Source organism: Uloborus diversus, chromosome 10, assembly GCF_026930045.1.
Source record: "Uloborus diversus isolate 005 chromosome 10, Udiv.v.3.1, whole genome shotgun sequence".
NCBI classification, from domain to species: Eukaryota; Metazoa; Arthropoda; class Arachnida; order Araneae; family Uloboridae; genus Uloborus; species Uloborus diversus.
The window spans coordinates 13313610-13337776 of record NC_072740.1 but is presented as its reverse complement, the minus strand read 5'-3'; the positions used below and the strand labels follow the sequence as shown (position 1 = coordinate 13337776).

The following is a 24167-nucleotide window of genomic DNA, read 5'->3' as shown; positions in this document are numbered from 1 at the left end:
GCGTAGAAATTTTGGCACTTTTCTGTTTCTTAAACTTTTTTTAAAAAGTTTTGCAAAAACTATTAAATTCTGTTGTCGCTGCATTTACTGAAGTAATTGTATACTTTTTCTCATTATGATGCATTTTTAGATGCTTGGTGTTTCGTAAATTGACTACTTACTGTATTGCTAGTAAATTTTAAAAGTTGAAATAAGCTTTTAGAAAACTTTGTGCATCGCTCTGTTTGCTTTGCGTTCAAAACCAACGGGAACAACGCAGAGCTCATTGATAATCACACTGCCAGAACTTTTAAAATAAGAACAAAGTTACCATTTCTTGACTAATGGCAGTCGGATAAAACGGCACTTTCGGAAAATTAACAAAAAAAAAAAAAAAAAAAAAAACTTGTCATTGCCGGTGTTTAAAAAATAAGGAGAGAATTGCAGCATTTGATGTGCTTTTTGTATACAAATGAGCACCCAATCGAGTGTTTCGCTGATTTTCTGGAAACGCCCCCCCCCCCCCTTTTTTTTGAAAAATTCTTTTAGAAAATATATGTACGTTAGGTGTAAGTACTGCAATAAAAGGGCGGGGGGAACCACATGGGATGGTCATTGGTCATGTGACACTTCAGAGCTGCCTGCTTGGTTTGAAATGAAATGGCAGTAGTAATGGCTGTAAGGCTGTAAAGGAGTCGGAGTTTAAGGCTATCTACGCCAGTAGTCGGAGTTGGAGTCTGTCATTTTCATGCCGACTCCGCAGTCCTGACTTTTACGTCTCAAATAAATAAAAAGACAGGAACAATCATTGATCAAAAATGCAGGAAATTTATTTCATCGAATTAGTGATGGCACGGGAGATGTATTTGGGAATACTCTTGAAACATTTTTTTTTTAATTTATGGCCAATAGTACAACATTTCTTTCATGCTTTGCGTTAAAATTCATATTTTAAAGTTGTTTATCTTGATGCTATTGAGCGAATTTTCCTTTTTTCCGTTATTAATTTGTCCAAGTGTTCTAAAATGTTGATTATTAACGCAGAAATGTTGCAAAATTTTTAGTCTGGTATACACATGTAACGTTGACAGTTTTTTTTTTCATTCATTTAATTATTTTTTCTACATTTTACCTATTATACTAACATAATTGAGATGATTCTAAGTGTTTGATCTACAAGGTAATTTACCATCCCTTGTTTTTAAATCTAAAATTGAAAATCAATGCCGTAGTTTATTTAATTATGCGTGAAAGAATAAAAAACAGAAACGCTTTTTTTTGTGTCAGTCACGTGACTGAAATAATTTGTATTTTTCACAAGATGAAAAGAAGGCTCTTTTATTTTCCATATTTCTGAACAAGAAACCTTTCTTGTTTAGAAATATATTGTTCATCTTGACGCATAATTGGCTATATATCTTCAACAATCAAGGAATGACTGTCACGAGAAAACGAGTTTTATTATTCAATCGATTTTCTTTTTATCTACCAAGTGCGTGGGTGAGGAATATCATAAAAGTTTAATCCGAAAAGAAAAAAGCTGAAGAGGCTGTGATGGATGAAATGCTCAAGCTAAACACCATAACTTTCAATTTCTTGTGCATAATCTTGAATTTTGCTACTTCAGCAACACTTTTGTTTTATGAAAGAATTTTTGCTTTTATCGTCCGGCAAATTCTATTATAAAAGGTTTTTTTTGTATGGACCAATATTTTTGCTCTTGGGTTGAGGAAAAAAAGGAATGTTTAGTACTCCTTATTTGCATAAATAATGTCCGGAAAATCAATGCATTTGCTTCATGTAGTTCTGCTTTTTTAAGAAATGACGCTGTTTAATCGTCAATATTTTATATGACGGTATTCTACATGATAATATTTTATATTTTTTTCATTTCTATTAATATTCAAAATCAAAAAAATCTTATTTAACTTGAAATACCTAATTTTATTTTTTTTAAACTTTTTTTCAGTCATAAATTAATTCTTCGTTTTTATCTCAGTTTGTTCTAAATCAGTGAGTTTTTACGTTGGCGCAGGAACACTTCTACGGATTCTGCCTAAAAATACAATTTTGCCCAAATGTTTTAAGAGAAATTTATGCTTTGTGTTTTCATTAGTTTGAATTACATGGTAAATACTAAAATGACAGGAAAAAAAAAAACAAGACAAAAGGAGAAGGATATACATGACACATTAGGGCATTTCCGCGGTGTCTGACGTAAGAATTGCACGAAATTTACTCTAAAAAACCAACACATTTATAGGTTAACCGTTTTGAAACAGATCAAAATATTTTTAAAAATAATTACTAATGTATGTAGAATTGTTAAGCATAAAAAGAATTTCTGATATAAAATTTTATTTTAAGAAAACAAATATTTAACTCATGGTGTCGGACGTATGAGCGGAATCTGAAAAATGAGACTAGCAAAACTAAAATCTAAGGTTCAGGTCAATGGCTTAATCTGCAACAATGTAACTACTTTTATGTCTGACCTTATCTAGTTTGGCGGGAAGCTTTTTACTCACCAAGCAACCACCTCAACTACAAAAGCTTCCCGCCAAACAAGATAAACAATTTGAAGGATTTATTCATATTTCTGAGGAGTTGAAGATGGGAGGAGGATCTAACGGAAGTAGGTGTGTTGAAAGAGGAGAACAGGGAGGATGATGGTTTGGCAGATACTTGGCGGTCAAACTAGATATCATGACTTTTTTAGGCTGGGGTTTTTTTTGGTTTAGGATGAAGCCTTTCTTTTTTGTGGGGAAGAGTTAAAGGTTTTCTTGGCGGGGAAATTCTTACAACAGGGTTGTTTTTGCTGAGATACTTACTACTTGACTTCTTACCCCGAAAAGCTTAATCCATCAATAACCAAGTTTTTTACTACTTTTTTGTTACTACAGTTACTATTACTTTCCTTTCAGTAGAAAAGTTAAGTATGAAATAGAAATGTAGTTTTTTCTTTATCCGCTTTGCTATAGGGGAAAGTGGGGTAAAACCAGGACCCTAAGGTTTGCAGGCTTCCAGAAATCAATTTTTAGTATGAAGAAACAAAATTTTGCAAAAGTTTTTTTTTTTCTTCCGTCCATCTTTGGTCTTTTTTCCATCACTTTTCTTTCTTCTAATGTTGAAGATGAAGCTTGTATGGGGAGCCCCGAGTAGTACCCGGTTTTGCTTCACACTTAAAGCTTTCATAAAAAATGCCGTCATATGACTATACAGAACGCTACAGACAATTACTTAGAATGATATTGAAGGTAATTAAATGCTGTATAGAAAGAGAGCTACATATCTTTACTGTTGCAGAAACAGGAACGTAGTATAATCGGTCTAGTTTTGTTCAAAAATTTTCTTCACAGGAACGAAAGAAGCGAGTCTGTTGCGTTCTAATTTAATAGCCGCTGCTTCTTCATCAAGGTGGAAGGTAGTTCATATCTTGTTCACGCGATTGCAGCGCTTACAGAGGCTAGAAGAGGGTACCCAGTTTGCTCCCGACTTTCCGGTTTTACCCCACTTTCCCCTACTTTTCAAATAAGGTAAATTTCAACTGTTAATGTATGAACATATTTAAGGATGGATATTACGATACATTTTTTCTGTTTTGATGATACAGTGTCCGCCGCTTATTAAAATCACATTCGTTCTGAGAACGCTTGATTTTATAAAGCGGCTAATTTTATAAACCAGTCTTCTACAGTCAAAAAAATTAAAATGTTTTAAGGTTTAAGTACTCGAAAGGAAAAAAACTATAAAAAAAGAATTGCTAGATTTACATTTTAAGTGCTTTAAAATAAAGTTGGTATTTTAACGAAACAGGAATTACATTTTTTTTTTCATTTACGTAAGGACCTTGATTTGAACTATTGGTGTATTGTTAAGTGATGAAAAGAACTTGAAAATAAAGATTCAGCAGTTTTCATGATTTTTTTTTTTTTTTTTTGTAACATCCTCTTCATTCTAAAATGCATCGTATGACATCAAACATTTTTCTAACGTCTATTGCAGAGAAAATTTGCGCCGCCATATTTTCTTATCTTCCGAGACCAATTCCTCCACTTTTTGATGTGACATAACTTTTGAATTTATTATGTCCGCTGCAATTTTTTTACATATTATAGCTTTTTTTTTCTTCCAATATTTAGCATATAATCTTCAAAAGCTTGATTTAACAAAACTGCGGTAATGATTTTATTAAAGGATAATTTTATCATGTTTTGATGTTGTACTGATTCTGTTCTTCCACGTTTGATTTTTAAAAGCGGCTAATTTTGTAATCCAGTGATTTCATAAGCTGCGGTTACTATATTTAATTTTGCGTCTACCACTTCAAATTATTAATGTAGCATCATAACTATTATTGCTTCATTTTATTTTATACAAAATTACTTTATATTAAACGAAGGTAGTTTGAAATTCATATGCTCAACCCCAACAAAATAGCTGTTAGCAGTATTTTTTTTCCATACCTCAATAAACAAAGGTGCATTTCATTCATAGTTTCATTGAAAGCTACCTATTGTGATCGCTTAATAATGCAATTTTTGAGTAGTTGTATGACACGAAAGTGTCCTCAAAAACAAATGGGAATAAATGTACTATTTGATTGGTACTGTTTTTTTTTTTTTTTTTTTGGATAAGAAACGTGAAGACTATCGATGTCATCCTCAATACTCTATCGTGAATTGTATATCGCTTTGACGTCCGTATATTTGCATAGCTGCTTTCGGTAGAAAAAGACAATACGAAAATAGGTGACAGTTATATGCTATTAATTGCTTTACAACGTCCAAGTAAAGCACTAGCGATTGCTAAAATTACTATAAAGGTAAATTATCACGAGTAAAACAATAATCTTATATTTGTTTTTCTTTCTCACAATATCAAAGAAACTGGAATTGACTGAACTTTTTCGGAAAGTATATGATGAAACAAAATACAGGAATCAAGTTAGGGATTTTCTGAAAGTGACCATCAACTGCCAACTTTTGTCTCAGCTGCTTTTACAGTGTGTTTCTGTAGTTTGCATTTAATGGTAATAAGTTTAATAAATTTATCAGAGGTATCATGTAAGGAAGTTCACATATTAAATCAGTAAGTATTTTTTCCGAGGATTTTTTGGGTCTCCTTTTTATGTGAATTCCCAGCGCAGTTTCTGATAATATGTTTCAAGTTTAATTTATCGTGAATAAGTATCCTTTGATTTGTAACCTGTTAGGAATTTCATTCCGAAGTCTATTGAAGTATAATACAATCAGCTTAGACGGAACTTATGTGAATTAATGTTTTAAAAATAAATTTTTTGTCGATAAAGGTTGCTTTTCTAATGTTTTGCTGAATTTTTTTTACAGGTATTCAAAGTTGTGAGTTTAAAATACGCTCTAAGATTTGTATTTCAACTGCTTTCATAATTTCTATTTAAAAATATAGCTTTACTTTCAATAAAGCGTTAAGAAAATTAATGATTTTTTCTTTTTTCTTTTTCTATTTCTTTTCAAAATGTATATGATGATCCCGAAGTCAAGTTAAAATTTAAAAATTCAATAATTCGTGGAATAGTATACTTAGAGAGCTTAAAATAGGGCATAAACTGTCCTGACGCCTAAAAAAAGTTTTCCTGACGCCTAAGATTTATAATTTTTGTCGGCCTCTGAAAACGAATTATTATCTTTTAAAACATTTATTAATTGGAGAAATTTGAAACTGCTAACTAAACGTAGATTAATGCTTTGTTGTGACGCGTTTGAAAAATTTTGGTCATCTGTTATTGTGTGTGTGTGTGTGTGTGTTTTTAGTTTTAAAATACGTTATTGAAGTCCGCAAAATGTTACTTTTGGTATTTGATATATCATTTAGATTTATTTTAATTAAAGGAGGATTCTCATATGCAAAAATAAAAGTTTCATATCTGCTTATTATTAATTAATTATATGTGTAATGCTCATTAAATAATCTTAATGTTTATAGGGGACTAATGACAACTCTGGATCAACAGACGATATGAAGCAACTTATACTTGTAAGTTTCTTTTAAGCTTATCTTCATGTATTTGTGTATCTTTAATTTTAGTATACTTAATTGAATCATCTGCAGTTTGTTTAACCTTTGAAAAATATTTTTGGAACGAAAACTCGAAAACATGAAGACTGTATTTACCTGTTATTAGCAGAAAATCATTGCCTGACTTTATTCGCAACTGCATATTAAGAAATAGTTGACCATCTAATATTATACTATCTGAATGCCGATTGACCAAAAGATTAGTTGACAAATAGCGTTTCAGTTCGGAAAATTCAAATTAACGCGCGGTGGGCAACTTCTGCTCTCGGTTCTATCAAACCAGTCTAGTTAATTCTTGTCTTTATTGGTATTAATGTCGCGATTTCATGTTTCTCCTACGTCTCTGGTACTTTTTATTTTTAGAAAAGGATCGATTATCTGAAAAAAAAAAAACCTTACGAATTCTCTCATTCGCCAATTGTTACGGATAATCAATGCTGTACTACTGTATATAACAAATACTCTCTGGTATGTCCCTGATGCTAGATCAAGATTTGAAAGTACATTTTCTTCCAACCTTGTCTTCTCCCTGTTTATATTTTCATTACTAGTTAGTAAACTTATTCAAAATTATTTTATGATGACCAGAGATTTAACTCGTGGTTTATCTTTGAATCCGCTCGCGAATCTAGTAAGCTTTCAGCAGGACAGAAACTTTACCATAGGACTGTGTGGTACTAGAGTGCCTTGAATGATCAGAGTGACGACAAGCACATCCCCCACTGAGAAGCGGAGAGCGCCTCTATCCGCCGGAGGGCATCTTGACGAAAGTCTCGTAGACTTAACATAGGAAGATTGGATGGGTCTCAGAAAAACCCTTTAATTGTGAATAATCAGTTTTGTACTGATATTTCACCTTATGTCTCAAGTACATAAATGTATAGGCTATCACCTATTATCATTTTTGCAACTCTAAGCGACAAATTGATTTAATTATAGAGCATTGATCTTGGGATTTTGGATTCGGATAGTGTTGGCGGGCTTTTTGGCTTCAATAACGTTACGGCAACCATTCTCCGTCTCCAGGAGCGTTTGATTTTCAGGTTTTAGAAGTTAGTTTTTCTTATAAATGGGTTTCAGCGTGTAATATTTTTACTCAAATGAAATAATTATCTTGGAATAAAAATAAAATGCATCTTGTTTGTAGAAAAAAGAAACATTATATTAGTTATTATATGAAGCTGCTTATTATTTATGATTCATTATGAAGAAAATTGATACTGGAGCACATTTTTATTGTTTAGACGCAGAAACTATAAAAAGGGGAAAAAATGTGAAACACATTATCAATAACTCACAACGTGAATGTTCAAAATTAAATACGTTTAAAATTAATTTAAATCATTCACATTCATAATGTGGAAAAATGCTATAAGTACGTAAATTCAACTCAGTATTTTTTATACTGTTTCGAAAAAAACTCAAGAAATTAGTATCTTTTCACGATATTAAAATATCATTAAACCACCATTTCGTAAAACATTCAATGTCATACAAATTGCAGTTACCTTGTTGTAGCATTCAACTAACGATATACTTTTTAATTTTTCTTTTACTAGTTTCTTCGATGATAAGATTTTTTCTTTTTTAATATACGTTGCGATAACCATTCGAAGTGAATTGTTTATTTTGTTAAGAATTTGTCCGCATTTATGCAGTAAGAAACTATCATTGAATTATTTTATCAAGAATTCTCAATTCAAGCTTTTTAGCACAGTGCATTTCAGTTATCTATAGCTAATAGTTTGTTTTGGTCTTTTCAATTCTTGTTTTCGTAAAATTGGATATAGCAGAAATTAATTAAACTTATTCATATGCATATGTCTGTACCTGGGAGGCAAATGGAATTTAGTCACAAAAAACAAAGCCAAGAGACGAGCTAGAAATTTTTCTTTTCTGATAATTTTTATTACTCGATTGGATTGCCATTTATGAGCTTATAGAATGGAAATTTGTTCATTGAAATCTTCGCATATAATTCTTTTTATGCTTCTGAATAGAGTTTAAAATGTTGAGAAAGATGACGCAAAAGTCTCGATTTTTAATCGGGTGTGACTTGCCCTCAACTGCCCAGCTATATAAAAATTATGTTTCTTAATTTGCTTCAAGAGGAACTCTTTTTTTTATTGCACGTTACAATGAGCAACGGAAGTTCATTATTTATTTTGCGAATTTTCTCTCGTTGAAAAACAATTATCGTAGAATTTTTGTTTTTTTCAAGAAAACTCATTCTAAAGTAATGCTCTTCTCTCATTCGTTTCTCTTGTGAAAGTTAAAATTTGTCATTTACTTTGTTTTTATTCACGCACACATATTATGTAATATAAATTGGTGAAGTCGCTTATCATTTTCAATTCATTTTTCTTAGAAATCTTATGTATGTATTTGTTTTTGGCGGATAAGTGAAAAGAAAGAATGGAGAGGAACTCAGTAGCCTATGCGAAATGCTTCAGAAACTGAAGTCACGTCTTCTGCCAAAACTGCGATAGCGATTTGCACTTGGTGGCAAATCGACTTATTTCAGCCAAACGGTCAAAATTTTCTCTCATCGCATCTGGACGAAAGTTGCAGCCGAGCTTGTCCGGGGGGGGGGGGGAGGAAATACCGCTGTTGTCGCCACTCTGTTCTCAAGGCACTCTATGTGGTACTCAAGCTTTTTTTTTTCCTTTGAATCCACGTCCCATATTTTCAACCTCAACTTTAACTTACATTATTTTGATAATGTAGCTGAATTTATTTCACAAGTTGTCCTTTCTGGACCAAACGAAATTGCAATTGCTTGAGAAAAAGAAAATTGCAACTTTTGGAGTTTCCCTGTACAAAACTAAGTCCAGGTCACAGCCTCAAAGCTTTTAACTACCATAGGGATGGATCATTCATAAGATCTCAAAAGGACAAATGCAGTCAGTCGGCCGCAGGTTGAATGTGGATGCTCTGTTGCTTTTACTTGAGATTGCTGAGGAAAACCTTTTCTCTGAAAAGGGAGTATTTACCGCCTTTCTATGAATAACTTGCAATTGAGAATAAGAGCAGCTGATGAGAGTCGAGTGGTTCAATTTCCAAAATGAATTAAAAAGTTTTTCTGGTTCTAATGAACAAGTTACTGTTTTTCTCGTATGCCAAGTTTTCTTCCGCAGCCTCAAAATGATTTTAAGTTATACCCTAGAAGTTCTAATTATTCAGAAAGGAGCATTTATAATTGTTCCTAATAAATCGTAGCAATTGTTTTCGGCTATTGTTTATTCTTAATATTTTCTCCGTTGTGGGGGGGGGGGGGTATGAAGTTTTATAATTCAAAATAGTAAAGACGAGAGTGAAGAGGGTGAATGTGCTGTACATCCAATTCTGAAGATAATGCTTGAGAACTTTGCATTAATTACTAATTTACCAAACGTTGATGTACGCATTAGTTAGAAAGTTTAGATGACTTTAAAATATTAGCAACTTTAATCGGATAAATAAAAAGATTATGGGCTCAAAAGTCGCCTTCATAATTTGTGCCTGAAAGAAGTTGTTATAGTAACTTGTTTGATATTTGTTTTTTTCTATAGTCTTGTTATTGAATATTTAACAATTTTTTAAAATATATATAAAGAAAATTAAATCTTATAATCCCCCCCCCCCATTTGTTTTGTAGCTTACAATGTCCTTTTTGGGGTTTTTGACTGGAAGAATGTCCATAAAATATTGTTGGTATCGAATATAAATTGTAAGGTTCTGTTTATCATTACCTATGTTCCTAATCTTATTATCGACCCTTTATCAACATTGTACTTGCAAGAAATATGAATTAATACCAGACTAACCTTTTTTTTCTTCTTCTTATTTTCGCTTTATCGTTCTCAATATTTTTCCCTTAATGTTTTTCTGAGCACAAAAACCTTTTCAAGGAGTCGAAAATCTGCAATTATCTTTCTACCAATCATAATGCGTAGAGGGAATGACGTCATTTTTAACTTTCTGTTCATGTGAAAAGATAGCGCGTCGAACAGCTATTCGAGAAGAATTTTAATTGAAATTTCAAGGCGATATATAAATGTTTTTTGTGCTTCGAAAACCTAGGAATAGTGACTCGTAATAAAATTTTAATCTTTATATTATTTCGCGTTTTGGCTGTTTTCCTAATGGAAATATTTTCAGGAAAAAAATGCTTTATTAAACTTTAGTTCTTTGACGATGCGTATTGTAATAGAATTTTTGCTTAGTCAAAGTGAGTTATGCGCATCAGGATGCCATTTGAAACTCATGGTTTAGCATTTTACTCTTGACAAATTCAAAACTGTAGTTTAATCTTTCTCTATCTTCAAGGAATCAACTAAAAAATAAATAAAATTTTTGTTTGTTTCAAAAAGTTTCTTTGAATAAATTTGCCTTTTAATATTTGAGGCTTTGAATAGTGATTGAAAGTTGACTAGTGTAATATTTTAAAGACACTTTAAGAATTGCATAGCTGAGAAAAAAGAGGAAGGCGCCTGCGAATGATTTGCAGCTTTGCTTAGTAACGATATATGAATTGATTATTTCAGAAATTGTCCCACTAATGAAACTTTTCAGGATTCAATTAAAAGTGTTTATTTCATTCTTAAGTAAACAAAATTTTATAAGAATTTTTATGATAAATCTAGCCACAAGTAGAAACATTACCTCACCTTAAATTAATTCGTCACTGAAATTATTATTATTATTTTTTTTTTTAATTTGGACTTACTTATGCTTCCCTTTCTGCAATCAATAATAACCTGAAAGGTTAGTTTAAAGTGATAAAAATGTAAATCAAGTGAAACAAATATTTCAAACTGAATTATGATGATTTAAAATAACATAACAAAGTGACAAAAAAAAAAAAAAATAGTAAAGTCTGCATGCACAAATTCATAATCTTAAGAAATTACATCTTGTATTTTCCTCTTTCTCCTGCCTTGTTTTTGTGAAATAATAAAGTCTGGTGTAAAAATCTATACTAATAATGTAAAGTTGTAGAGTTTGTTTGAACCGTCTAATCTCAGGAACTGCTGGTTCGAATTGAAAAATTCTTTTTGTGTTGAATAGTCCATTAATTGAGGAAGGCTATAGGCTATATAACATCATGATATGACAAATAGGAGTGGAACAGCAATAAAAAATGTTGTGAAAACGGGAAAATGTATATCATAATATAAAATGCTTGGAACGCAGAATATGCGTAGCCACGGTGGCTCGACCTGAAAACGCGGGCTTCGTGATCCAATGCGCGTAGATTCGAGTCAGCCATGAGGCATAAACGAGGTTACTTTTCAGGAAAAATCCTAAACGATACTAAAAATGATTTGTAAAAAATATATATATATATATATATATATATATGTATACGTATCAATGTTTTATTTTTCTTATTAATTAACTGATAATATAAAAAGCAAAGAGTTTTTTTGCTTGAACGCGCTAATCTCATTAACTACTGGTCCGAATTCAAAAAATCCTTTTGTGTTGAATAGTCCATTTATTGCCGAACGCTATAGGCTTTTTTTTTTCAACAAGATTGACAGAAATATTTGTTATTGCAAATTAAATGTTTAATTAATTGTTTAGTTCTATGAATTCCTAATAGATGGCGAGGAAAGTTAACTCTTTGAGAGGGCGCTGGCCGATAGTGTCGATAGCTGCGAGGAACCATGCCCATGCTACGCTGCTGCGATCAGTGAACAGATTTTTGAATGAGTTTTTTTCCCGATGTTCAATTATACATAATTTGATTTTGTAGAATTTTTCTATTGGGTTTTGTTTTCCTTATTTTTTCAACGTTTGTTTTAGTTCTTATAGTTGAAGATAGTTAATTATTTAAGTAAATAATTTAATTTTTCGTATTATTTAGTTGTGAGTGTTCGTTATAACGTTTTTATTATAGCATTGTTGATTTATAGAAACACCTTAAATTACAGGGAAAACACCGCTTCGCTCGCTAAAGGGCATGCTTACGGTAGCGTGGTTGCTTGGCGCGTTAAGCGATGAACTATGTAGTTGAAAGATTATTTTGAGTTTTAAAGCTACTGTTAATATTTTTACGTGTTTTGGCGAATAATTTTCAATTCCAAAGAGACATTAATAGGTCTTTTGAAAAGTGTGCGCATTTTAGTTGAAGAAAAATGATCATTTCACATCAGAAGGGGGGTGGGGGCGTGGAGTTTTTTTGTTCAACGGACTTCCTTTGACTTCATAGCACTGGCATCGCCGTGCGGGTACTGCTAGTAAATAAATAAATAAAAACTTACAAACTGAGAAAAAAGCTAAAGTTTCACATGTGTATAAAACTCTTCATATTCATCAAATGCATCTTCCATGGAAATATTATTTTTCTACCCTTCTCTTATCTAGTTTTTTGTACCAAGTTCGATTAATATGATTATGTTCAAAATTGTACTAAATAATCATCTTGATATGTGTAATTTCTTCATACAATATGAAAATTTTCTCAATTCACGGGGAATTAAAGACAAAAATCCCCCCGCACCCTCCGACGATTAAATTTATATTCCTTATTAAATACACGCATGTTTGTGAAAATTGCAACAACATGAAGGACTCATTGGAAGGGGATAAAATTTATTGCACATATTACTTATAGTGCTACAAATAAATGATCAAAATTACAGATCAATGAAATCAAAATAACTGGCCTTAATTAATATCGAATGTAGCTACCCCGCGCAACTATACGAGCCTGTACACGTCTGGCATCGAATCATAGAGGTTCTGAATGTCACGATTGGGAATAGCATCCCATATGGCTTCAATCTGAAGCCAATGTTCTTTCGTACCGTCTGCCGGATGAGACACATGGGCGAGTCTGCGACCAACGCAATTTGAGACATGCTTGACGGGCGTCACATCCGGAGAAGGGGCAGACCAAGGAAGTAATGTAACCTGTCGTGCACCGAAGAATACTTGTACGTTACGTGCGACATGTGGATGTGCATTGTCCCACTGAAACACTGCACCAAGAATGCTCTGAAGAAAGTGTAGTACGTCCGGCGTCACAGCGTCCCTGAAGTAGCGCTCTCTCTTTAGGTTACCCGTATTTCTCACTAGATGGGACTGCCCTTGATATTCAATAGCGCTCCAGACCATGGCGCCTGGCGTTATGTCGATATAACGATATATTACACACTCTGGGAGGTGACGTTCCCATGTGTAACGTCTGACGCGTACACGTCCATCGTTATGGTGCAGACTAAATCTGGATTCATCCGAGAAGACGACCTGTTGCAAGTTCGCACGCCATTGGGTGTGTTGGTGGGCCCATTGAAGCCAGAAGCGACAATGGTTGAGGGTGAAGGGAGTTCTGTATAGGGGAATCCTTACATGTATGGGGGCCCTGGCACAGCAGACGTCGACGAACCGGGGATGCAGCAAGTGTGACACCTGTAGCCATGCTCCAACGTTGTGCTCGAATACGAGAGGACGCTATACGATACATCACAGCTAGGCGGGTGAGGTGTCTATAATCTCGTGGCGTCGTTCGGTTGCGTGGGCTGGCGCGTGTCTTTCGGCTAATTTCATCGTCCTCTGTCCATCTTTTACAAATACGCATCACAGTTGAAGCATTACGCCACGTCCGAGCACTGATTTCTCTATACGTAAGTTCACCCTCACACATGCAGATCATGTAGCCCCATTCTAACTCCGTTACTCGTTCGTATGATGCTCTGCGTTTTGGGCAAGGCATATTGAGTATTATAGAAACATCTACCATTGTCAGATAACTATACAATGATTCCAAAAACCCTTTACAGCCCTTTATATACAAAGTCTACGCTGCGTTCAGATGGTGTAACTCGGTCCACGCATGCGCGACGTCCCTGTAATTCTAATCGTTTGCATATCTTATCCTGCTATGCATTTTCTGTGAATTTCAGTTCATTTACATAATTCCTTCTTGGTGTTGCAATTTTCACAAACATGAGTGTATATCGTAACTGGTGTCCGATTTCTGAAGTTTGACAAGCATTCTAGATTTAATATTTCATGAAGCTGTCAGTTTAATTTACAGTTAGGGCAATGCTAATTAATAGACTTCGTTGGAACTTTTTTATGTACTATGCTTCCCGATTACTAGGAGACGCCTGGACCGATTAGGAAAATTATTTTTCTCTTTGAAACAGTAATAAGGGCCACCCTAATATACAGGTATCCCTCGTATAACACGGTTCTTACGTTCCGTGTAGTATCGAAACCGAGTTGCATGAGGCTTTTTTAAAAGTAAGTTTTTTACTTATTTTTTTTACTAATTAGTCATGTACATAGTAAAAATCATGTCAATATGTATCGTGTTGTATCGAAACCATGTTTCGTGTTATATCGAAACCGTGTTATACGAGACTTAGAAATAATGTGAGACATATTACCGAAAATTGGCAGCCGAAACATACTATGGCCTACTGATGCAAAATTGAAGTTGTTATAAACGATACAACTTAATTTTTTTGCATACCTCAAATTAATAATATATATATATATATATATATATATATATATATATATATATATATATATATATATATATATATAAAATTAAGCAAACAGAATTACAAATATTAAACAAATTATAAATAACAAATGATGATAAAAAGGAAAAATGCAAACAGCTATTAAGTAGGAATAGAAAAAGAGTGAATCCAGAGCTCATCACCCGTGGAGGATTCATTAATTATGGTCAAAAGACCAAAATTTTAACTATAAACTAGAAGAGAATGCTTAAGCTCCAGTACATGTAATATAGAGTAACAATGGGCAAACGCACCACTTGCTAAGCTAAAAACAATAAACTAGAGCTCAAACCTAAAACTAAAAGCAGGGGGTTTCGCCTCGACTAATTAGGAAAACAAGTTCCGATAATTAGCCTTCCACGGGACAGTACCTGCCAATAACAAAATTGTCTTACCTTGAAATCCGCGTAATCATATCCTGTCCGTTGTTCAGCCTGATAAAAAAGCCTATCCATTCGTCAACAAAACATTAAAAATATAAAAAACATGTCCGGAAATCAGTCCAAAGACGTACCAGGTCGCCTGTTTCGCACGTGTAAAACTTATCCACTACGGTGATTCATAAAAAAAATGGTTTGTCACGGTTGTATCATACATTTACACAGTTAAACAGTTTCAAAAGAAGCGAAATGTTCATCGAAGGCTATACTTAAGCAGATGTTTTCAACTAGATTTTTAAGGAAGTTATTATGAAAAAGTAAGTTTTTGAGTACTGAAATTTCTTGCTTAAATGCAGAAATGGTGTTGCAAATTCTTTTAATTCTGATAGCTTGCGAAACAATAATGCCAATAAAAACCTTTTTACTTAGGCAGGAGGAGAAATCTTGTAAACTGTTAAATGTGAAATTGAATTCACGTCTTTTATCATAGATTGTAGTGGAACAATTTGAGTCAATTTGTATGTTGATATCCAAGAAATTAAAGCTATTATGATTAGAATTGGTCTTTTTGAGCGTTAATGAACTATGATAAATAGTTTTGCTGAGTTCAGAAAAATTAGGAAAATTTATACACAAAAGGTCATCAATGTATCTGCAACAAAGAGGTGTAGAGGAAGGATTGGCAATTAAATATTTTCGTTCATAATATAAAAGAAAAAGGTTGGCTAATGTAGAGCTAAAATTAGCTCCCATTGCTATGCCATTAATTTGAAGAAAACATGAATTACCATTTTTGAAAAAATTATTGAAGATACAAAATTTAAAAAGACCAAGAAAAAACAATTCATTAAAATCAAGGGAATCCTTGATTGAATTAAAAAGTTCTGAAACAGAGGAAAAAAGTTCAACGAGTGGGATATTGGTGAAGAGGTTTTCAAAATCAAAAGTTTCTAAGTGGTTTATATCAAGCATATTAAGTAAATTGATGACTTCAACACTATTATTAACTATCCAGAACCAATTCATTTGTTGAAGTTTAAGTTGTTCAAGTATTTTTTTGAGAAATTGTTCAAGCTTTACACTCAGATTTTTTCCAATGGTGTTGGTGGCAGAACAAATAAATCGAAATCCAACAGGTGTTTTATGAAATTTTGGAATTGCATATAAGTAAGGTAAGTTAACAGAATCGGGACGTGGCAATTTAAAAAGTTTGTAAGCAGCTGCAAATTTTTTGATGATGGAGGATTCATTAAGTTTGGAGGAAACATAAGTGGTGGTTTTTTCTAGTTCATTTTTCAAAATATTAGCATATAATTTTTTGCAGCAGATAGAGTAATTAGAACTTGCTTTATCAGCAACTGTAAAGACACAAGCTTTTTTAAAATTATTGATGGCATTATTTTCATCAGCTGAAAGATGGAAGTATGAAGATTCAGTGTTAGCAATATCACGTAAACGTGATTTCAGTTCAATTAAAAAGTGGTGTCTATATTCAAGAAATGCATTGAGTGGAACATTAAAACAATAGGAGATTTTTCTTAAAAAATATTCAAGTTCAAATGTAAGCTTATTAAAAGCTTTTAGGAAATTAATACGAAAATTAGGCCGATATTTAGTACCCAAACTAAACAGTTTAATGAGTTTTTTGTTTTGTAAAAAATTCAAATCACCGGTCAGAATATGACCAAAATCAGAGTTGAAGAAGATGGAATTAGAGAAATTAGCACAATTACAATCAAAATTCAAATATTTATCAAAATTTTTTGCAACTTCTTGATAGTTTAGAATATTTTTTGAGAAAGGAGGATTGAATTTGTAGCTGAAGACAATTTGTAGATCCTTGATGGGAAAAAAATCCAAAAGTTTACTGTGTAGTTTAGAAAAGTTTAAATAGTCGAATGATTTTTGTAAAAAACTAAAGGTGCAGTAGTAAGTTTGATGTTGTTGCGTATAACCAACTTTGTAGATCAGAAGATCATAACAAAGAAATTCAAAGTGTGAATTTTTAAAAAGGTAGTTTGGAAGGAAATTTTTTAAGTTTTTTTAGAAATTTTTGTTTAAGACCAAAAAGAAATTTCCTAACTAATTCTTTTCCAAAGAGTGTTCAAAACCTAGAATTGAAATAGAAATTTTATCAAAACTGTGAAATCCATCTTTCAGCTGATGAAAATAATGCCATCAATAATTTTAATCCATCTTTCAGCTGATGAAAATAATGCCATCAATAATTTTAAAAAATCCATCTTTCAGCTGATGAAAATAATGCCATCAATAATTTTAAAAAAGCTTTTGTCTTTACAGTTGTTGATAAAGCAAGTTCTAATTACTCTATATGCTGCAAAAAATTGTATGCTAATATTTTGAAAAATGAACTAGAAAAAACCACCACTTATGTTTCCTCCAAACTTAATGAATCCTCCATCATCAAAAAATTTGCTGCTGCTTACAAACTTTTTAAATTGCCACGTCCCGATTCTGTTAACTTACCTTACTTATATGCAATTCCAAAATTTCATAAAACACCTGTTGGATTTCGATTTATTTGTTCTGCCACCAACACCATTTGAAAAAATCTGAGTGTAAAGCTTGAACAATTTCTCAAAAAAATACTTGAACAACTTAAACTTCAACAAATGAATTGGTTCTGGATAGTTAATAATAGTGTTGAAGTCATCAATTTACTTAATATGCTTGATATAAACCACTTAGAAACTTTTGATTTTGAAAACCTCTTCACCAATATCCCACTCGTTGAACTTTTTTCCTCTGTTTCAGAACTTTTTAATTCAGTCAAGGATTCCCTTGATTTTAATGAATTGTTTTTTCTTGGTCTTTTTAAATTTTGTATCTTCAATAATTTTTTCAAAAATGGTAATTCATTTTTTCTTCAAATTAATGGCATAGCAATGGGAGCTAATTTTAGCTCTACATTAGCCAACCTTTTTCTTTTATATTATGAACGAAAATATTTAATTGCCAATCCTTCCTCTACACCTCTTTGTTGCTGATACATTGATGACCTTTTGTGTATAAATTTTCCTAATTTTTCTGAACTCAGCAAAACTATTTATCATAGTTCATTAACGCTCAAAAAGACCAATTCTAATCATAATAGCTTTAATTTCTTGGATATCAACATACAAATTGACTCAAATTGTTCCACTACAATCTATGATAAAAGACGTGAATTCAATTTCACAGTTAACAGTTTACAAGATTTCTCCTCCTGCCTAAGTAAAAAGGTTTTTATTGGCATTATTGTTTCGCAAGCTATCAGAATTAAAAGAATTTGCAACACCATTTCTGCATTTAAGCAAGAAATTTCAGTACTCAAAAACTTACTTTTTCATAATAACTTCCCTAAAAATCTAGTTGAAAACATCTGCTTAAGTATAGCCTTCGATGAACATTTCGCTTCTTTTGAAACTGTTTAACTGTGTAAATGTATGATACAACCGTGACAAACCATTTTTTTATGAATCACCGTAGTGGATAAGTTTTACACGTGCGAAACAGGCGACCTGGTACGTCTTTGGACTGATTTCCGGACATGTTTTTTATATTTTTAATGTTTTGTTGACGAATGGATAGGCTTTTTTATCAGGCTGAACAACGGACAGGATATGATTACGCGGATTTCAAGGTAAGACAATTTTGTTATTGGCAGGTACTGTCCCGTGGAAGGCTAATTATCGGAACTTGTTTTCCTAATTAGTGGAGGCGAAACCCCCTGCTTTTAGTTTTAGGTTTGAGCTCTAGTTTATTGTTTTTAGTTTAGCAAGTGGTGCGTTTGCCCATTGTTACTCTATATTACATGTACTGGAGCTTAAGCATTCTCTTCTAGTTTATAGTTAAAATTTTGGTCTTTTGACCATAATTAATGAATCCTCCACGGCTGATGAGCTCTGGATTCACTCTTTTTCTATTCCTACTTAATAGCTGTTTGCATTTTTCCTTTTTATCATCATTTGTTATTTATAATTTGTTTAATATTTGTAATTCTGTTTGCTTAATTTTATATTTACTTGGCTTTTTAGTTTTGCTGCGTTGCGCATCTATATGCTCTTGGTGTGGTCTTTTCAATATTTTTCACTTTTATTATTATTTTTTATATATATATATATATATATATATATATATATATATATATATATATATATATATATATATATATATATATCATATTTCGTTTCGACCATTTTTTTAGTTATTGTTTGCCAAATTTAGCTTAAACGAAAAAAATTTTCATATTTTTGGTTTTAGAACCCTGATGAGAAAAATGAAGTATTTAGAAGTTAAAAATTAGTAGGATAGACCGGGGCACGTTTACGCGGATTTTTTTCAATGAATTTTCTAATTTTTATGTTTTTACTTCAGAAATTTTAGACATTGCGGTTTTATGAAGCAGTTAATGGAGTCAAAATTAGTACATTCAGTTGTTGCTCAGCTTGTCTTTTTAACAGCAAAAAAAAAAAAAAAATATTTTCGAGTACAAGTGGGTTGCGTAAACATGCGCCGGACACGGGGCACGTTTACACATATTTATTTTGACACCTAACGTGATTCTGTTAGTGTTTTGAACATAATGTCTTACCATCGCTAAAATAAAGCAAATATATTACAGACTGAATAGTGTATAAAGTTGAAGCTGAAAGGGCATGAAGAGAGCGCTAAATGATTGTAAGCTGTAGGATACGAATGTGCAGCGTAATTAAAAATTAAATGGTAGGAGAAGCTGCTGTACCCACGGACAAAATTTACTTTTCAATTTTTGCTGGTCTCTGGGAATGGATAATCGGTCGGAAAAAAATTCTGGCAGAATCTACAACTTATTATCTAATTTGGCAATTTTTGTCAGGTGAAAATCTCAAAGCTTTCAACTTCAAAAAAAATTTCTTAAATACCATCTTTTTTGTCCGTGGGTACAACAACCCGTTCACTGCGCGGGCAGGTGCCTTTGTACCCATTGGCAGATAAAAAAATAATATATAATTAGGTCTGAGGAACTCAATTATATTCAATACATTTTCATAAGCCATTTTATATTGAAATGCTTCAAACATCCATTGAAAATAACATTAAATAAAATATAAAACAGAAATTAAACTTTGAAAATTAATCGAAGGATTTTTTTCCCCTTTTTTAATTTTCCTTAATTTTTAACATCAGTGAACTCTTTAAAAAAGTTATTGCTCTTAAGAGAGTTAATGATGTTATGAATAATTAATATGTTTAACAAAAAATAACTAGATTCATGATATTATGGCTCGCTATGCACTTACATAATAACTTCAATTTATATGCAAATTGAAACATTTAACCAAAATTACCTACTATAAAAAAAAACTCAGTTTAGAGTAAACCAACAAAAATTTAGAAAAGTTGTCTTCAAATGAAAACAGGTGTGTTTGATGGTCTGTAGATCCTAAAATAGGTGGGGGCTTACTTCAACACTATATCTTCAAGCCCTACTTGAAATTCATCATCATTTTTGAAAGCTATTTCGGACGTTTTCGACAAGGCACCATTTTGAGGTTCTTCACATTGTAAGAAGACTCAGGTGTGACCCAAGGAGACTAAAAATTGCCGTCCGTGGGTACACATGGTTATGTGTCCTTGGGTACAAAGGTATGCCATTTTGGTTTTGCAAGCCAGTCACATCGACAGGACCGCAGTTTACAACATTAAAAATCGGAAACAAAACCTTCAAAATATAGGGAATCATGGTACCTACAGCAAAAAATGAATAATACAATCCACGACGAACGAAAAAAAAAATTGCTCATGGTTTTTTTTTTTTTTTTACTTAGATCCTACTAAAACCGAAAAAAAAGTGATAGAATCTCAAATGTTCGTTGGATGGCGTTGAAACTTCCTGGGGTACTGGAGAGGGCTATGACACACACGTTGAACCCCAATTAGGATCTCTCTCGACAATACCCAGAATTTCCCGACTAACGCCCCCAGGTACAACCGTCCGTGGGTACAGCAGCTTCCCCAAATTTTCAAAACTAAATAGCTGGAAAATACTAAAAACGTTTGAGACAGTACAGAGTGATAAAAGCGTCAGGGGCCCGTTTAGAAGAAAGACTGAGTAGTAAGATACAGTAAGAACGTGTGTAAATGTGCCCCGACGAAAATTCTCAAAAAAAAAAAAAAAAAAAGGATAAATTTCTGCTAAATTTTATTTATTTGTTTTTTTTTTTTTAAATTAAGCTTTATTTTATCACAAGAAGCTTCAAAGCGTTCAACACAAAATTTACTCAACTTGGTGGAAAACAGATTATTCTTTCAGCATGCTGGACCGAAGCTCAAATAATGCTCAAAAACTTGTGAGAATATTTGCTAGGGAGTAGCATCAATCTGTTGTGACTGTGGCTCTCCAGTTATAATTCGTTTTGAAAAAAGGGCACTGCGGAAACGTACCTTGGTCTACCCTATTATATTGTGAAAATAAACTTTCGAGTCGGAGACGGAGAATTTTTCTAATAAGTTTCATAAAAACAAGTAAAAACTTATTAAGAGTTATTATCATACATTTTTAACAGTGTATTAAACAAAAATGAAATTCTATCTTTTTTTAAAAAATAACTTTCGTGTTGCATCAAAACCATGAAATATTAAATTCAAGTTTCGTACCATGTAATATCGAAACCGTGTTATAATAATCGCAAATTTGTTACAATGTAGTATTGAAACCGTGTTGTACAAGTACCGTATTATACGAGGGACGCCTGTATATATAATATATATTTATATGTATAATAGTATGTTTATAAAATACTTGCTTCATTATTTTAGTGGTAGGTTTGAAATTCATGTAAGTCTGAAATACATTCAGTAGGGACAGAAAAGGAATTCATCTAAAACGAGCATTGAACTTATACTCTAGATATCTTGCTGAGTAGTTTTTGGTTGACATAAAATCGCTCGGTGAGTCACAACTATGTCACCGTTTCTTTATTTCCAAATACTTGAGTGGCTTTCTACCCACATGGTTACGCAAGGCTGAGCATATGTCGCTCTCCATCATATGTACTTATTTAATTTATTTATAGCAAAAGAATTCTCAATGAAGTTCATTTTTCAATCTCATTTTTGTAATTTGACATTTTTATGCAGTGCTGGATTTACCATATTGTCGCAATTGCTAGGGGCCCCCGAACAGGGTCATAATACCTGTTTCTTCAACTCTTTTATTTCAAAAGTGATGGTCTTTGGGGCCCCAAAATTGCAATGCGATGAGCTCCCAAACCTATAATTCCGCAACAGTTTGTGTGAAGTACTGTCTCCACGGATCTGCTTAAGGTCAATAACTTTTCATTTAAAAACAATTACGTGTAAATTGCATACACGATTTTAAAAAAAATTTATTTATGGATTTTTGTATGACTGAGAATAATCTGGAGGAGCAGATTTGGAATAAAAAAGAAAAATAAAAAAAATAGCAATTTATTTTAATTAAACATGCTTCAAACATGTACGTTTTTAGAACCTAATGTTATTTTACGCTATTTTAGTTACACTAGCCTGAGATTTTAAGCTTTTTGTTTTTTGCCTAAAGTATTTAAGGTTTTTACGTAATGTCGGTGTGCTGATTCAAATTTTTCAATCCGCCTATAATTCCAACTACAAACGCATTCATAAACTTTTTTTTAAGAAAAAATAATATTTAACGTACACTACTTGCTGAATTTTGTTATAAAATTATTCTTAGATATACAGAAATTACGTTGTGGAAAAATAAAATAAATCAAGAGGAAGTAAAGCTAAATCGATGGCGAAGAAAAAGCATTTATCGATAATTTGTTTCCACGCAAGTCATCAAATATTTATTTCTAGAGTTATTTTAATATAAAGTAATTTTGAAGAGTAAATTGAAATTTTCATACGTTTTTATGAAGCCATTAACAGCGACTCTCCGCTAATGTCTCAAGACAAAAAAAAAAAAAAAAAATCCATTGCAGTGCTCCTCATCACTAATCGCTGGCTCATCTGAAATCAAAACACCAAAATGATTTTATTAGTTAATACGTTTCTTAAGGTGGAAAAATCGATTATTATTTTCTTTAATTCAACATAATTTAAAAATAGCAAAATTTTCAATTTCTTAAAGAGGAACCGGTATTTTGACCTTAAGTGCTGTGAAAAATTTAAAAATCAGTGAAAGAAAACAAACTTAACGTTACCTGCAGAAACTTATTAACCAATAAAATCACTTTAGTTTTCGGATTTCAGATGATCCAGCGATTAGTTGTGAGTTGCATCGCGATGAAACTTTTTTTTAACCAACTTCAAAAAAGGAGGTTATGATTTCGTCTTGCGGCTTTTTATGTATGTTTTCTGATTATTCCAAGATTACTGGACCGATTTGTAAAGTCCCTTTTTTGTTTGGAAGGGTCTGCTTCTCAGATGGTCTCATATTAATTTGGTCTGGATCTGATAAGGGGTCTCAGAGAAATCCAAGAAACTTGAAATTTCACACGTTGTGGCTACGTACTCCAGCTTACATCAACGGCCGGAACACGTCACAGGTCACGTGGTTTTGCTGTGATCGGTGTATTTTCCTACTTTAGATTTTGTCTTTCTCTTGAATGATATTTAATTCTCGCGGCACATGGATGATTAATTTTCACAATGCTGCGCCACCTGTTAATTTTTTATTATAGGTGTTACTAAAGTATTTGTTACTACGTAGCAAAGCAGTAAATTAAATACGTTTTGCTACTTTAATAGTTAAATCAATTACCTTAATATTTTATTTACTAATAAATAACTTGATTTGGGCACTAAAATATAAAGTTCTTTATTTAATATTCTAGTTTTTAAATATATTTAGTGTTCATGTCAGAGGGAGTTGAATACAGAACACCCCTCCCGCATAATTTAATTTATATTCTTTAATAATATACATTATAACTGGTGTCTGATTTCTGAAGTTTGACCAATATTCTAGATTTACTAGTCCACAATGTCGCCAGTTGAATTTGAAATTAGGGTTATACTAATTAGCAGGCTTTAAAAAAAGGAAGAGGTTCTGAACTCGTAGGATTTGTTTTTTTTTTTTTTTTTTTTTTTTTTTTTTTTTTCTCTTTGTACAATGTTCCATAAATATTCGAAGACACCTGTACCGATTCCTGAATTCTTTTTTTGTTTCAAACGGTATACTTCCCCGGCTGTCTAATGGTAATCAAGTCCGGGTTTGATGAAATCGAGAGCACTCTTCAAA

General features: G+C 32.3%; 1 protein-coding gene across 1 annotated transcript in view; it reads left to right on the top strand.

Annotated features, from left to right (window-relative positions):
• The window catches only part of LOC129231660 (putative sodium-coupled neutral amino acid transporter 11), an 89096-nt gene that overhangs the window by 15085 nt on the left and 49844 nt on the right, over window positions 1-24167 (top strand). Inside the window, exon 2 of the mRNA XM_054866023.1 lies at window positions 5944-5994. Coding sequence (XP_054721998.1) covers window positions 5944-5994 — 51 coding nt within the window. The remainder of the gene's footprint in view (window positions 1-5943; window positions 5995-24167) is intronic.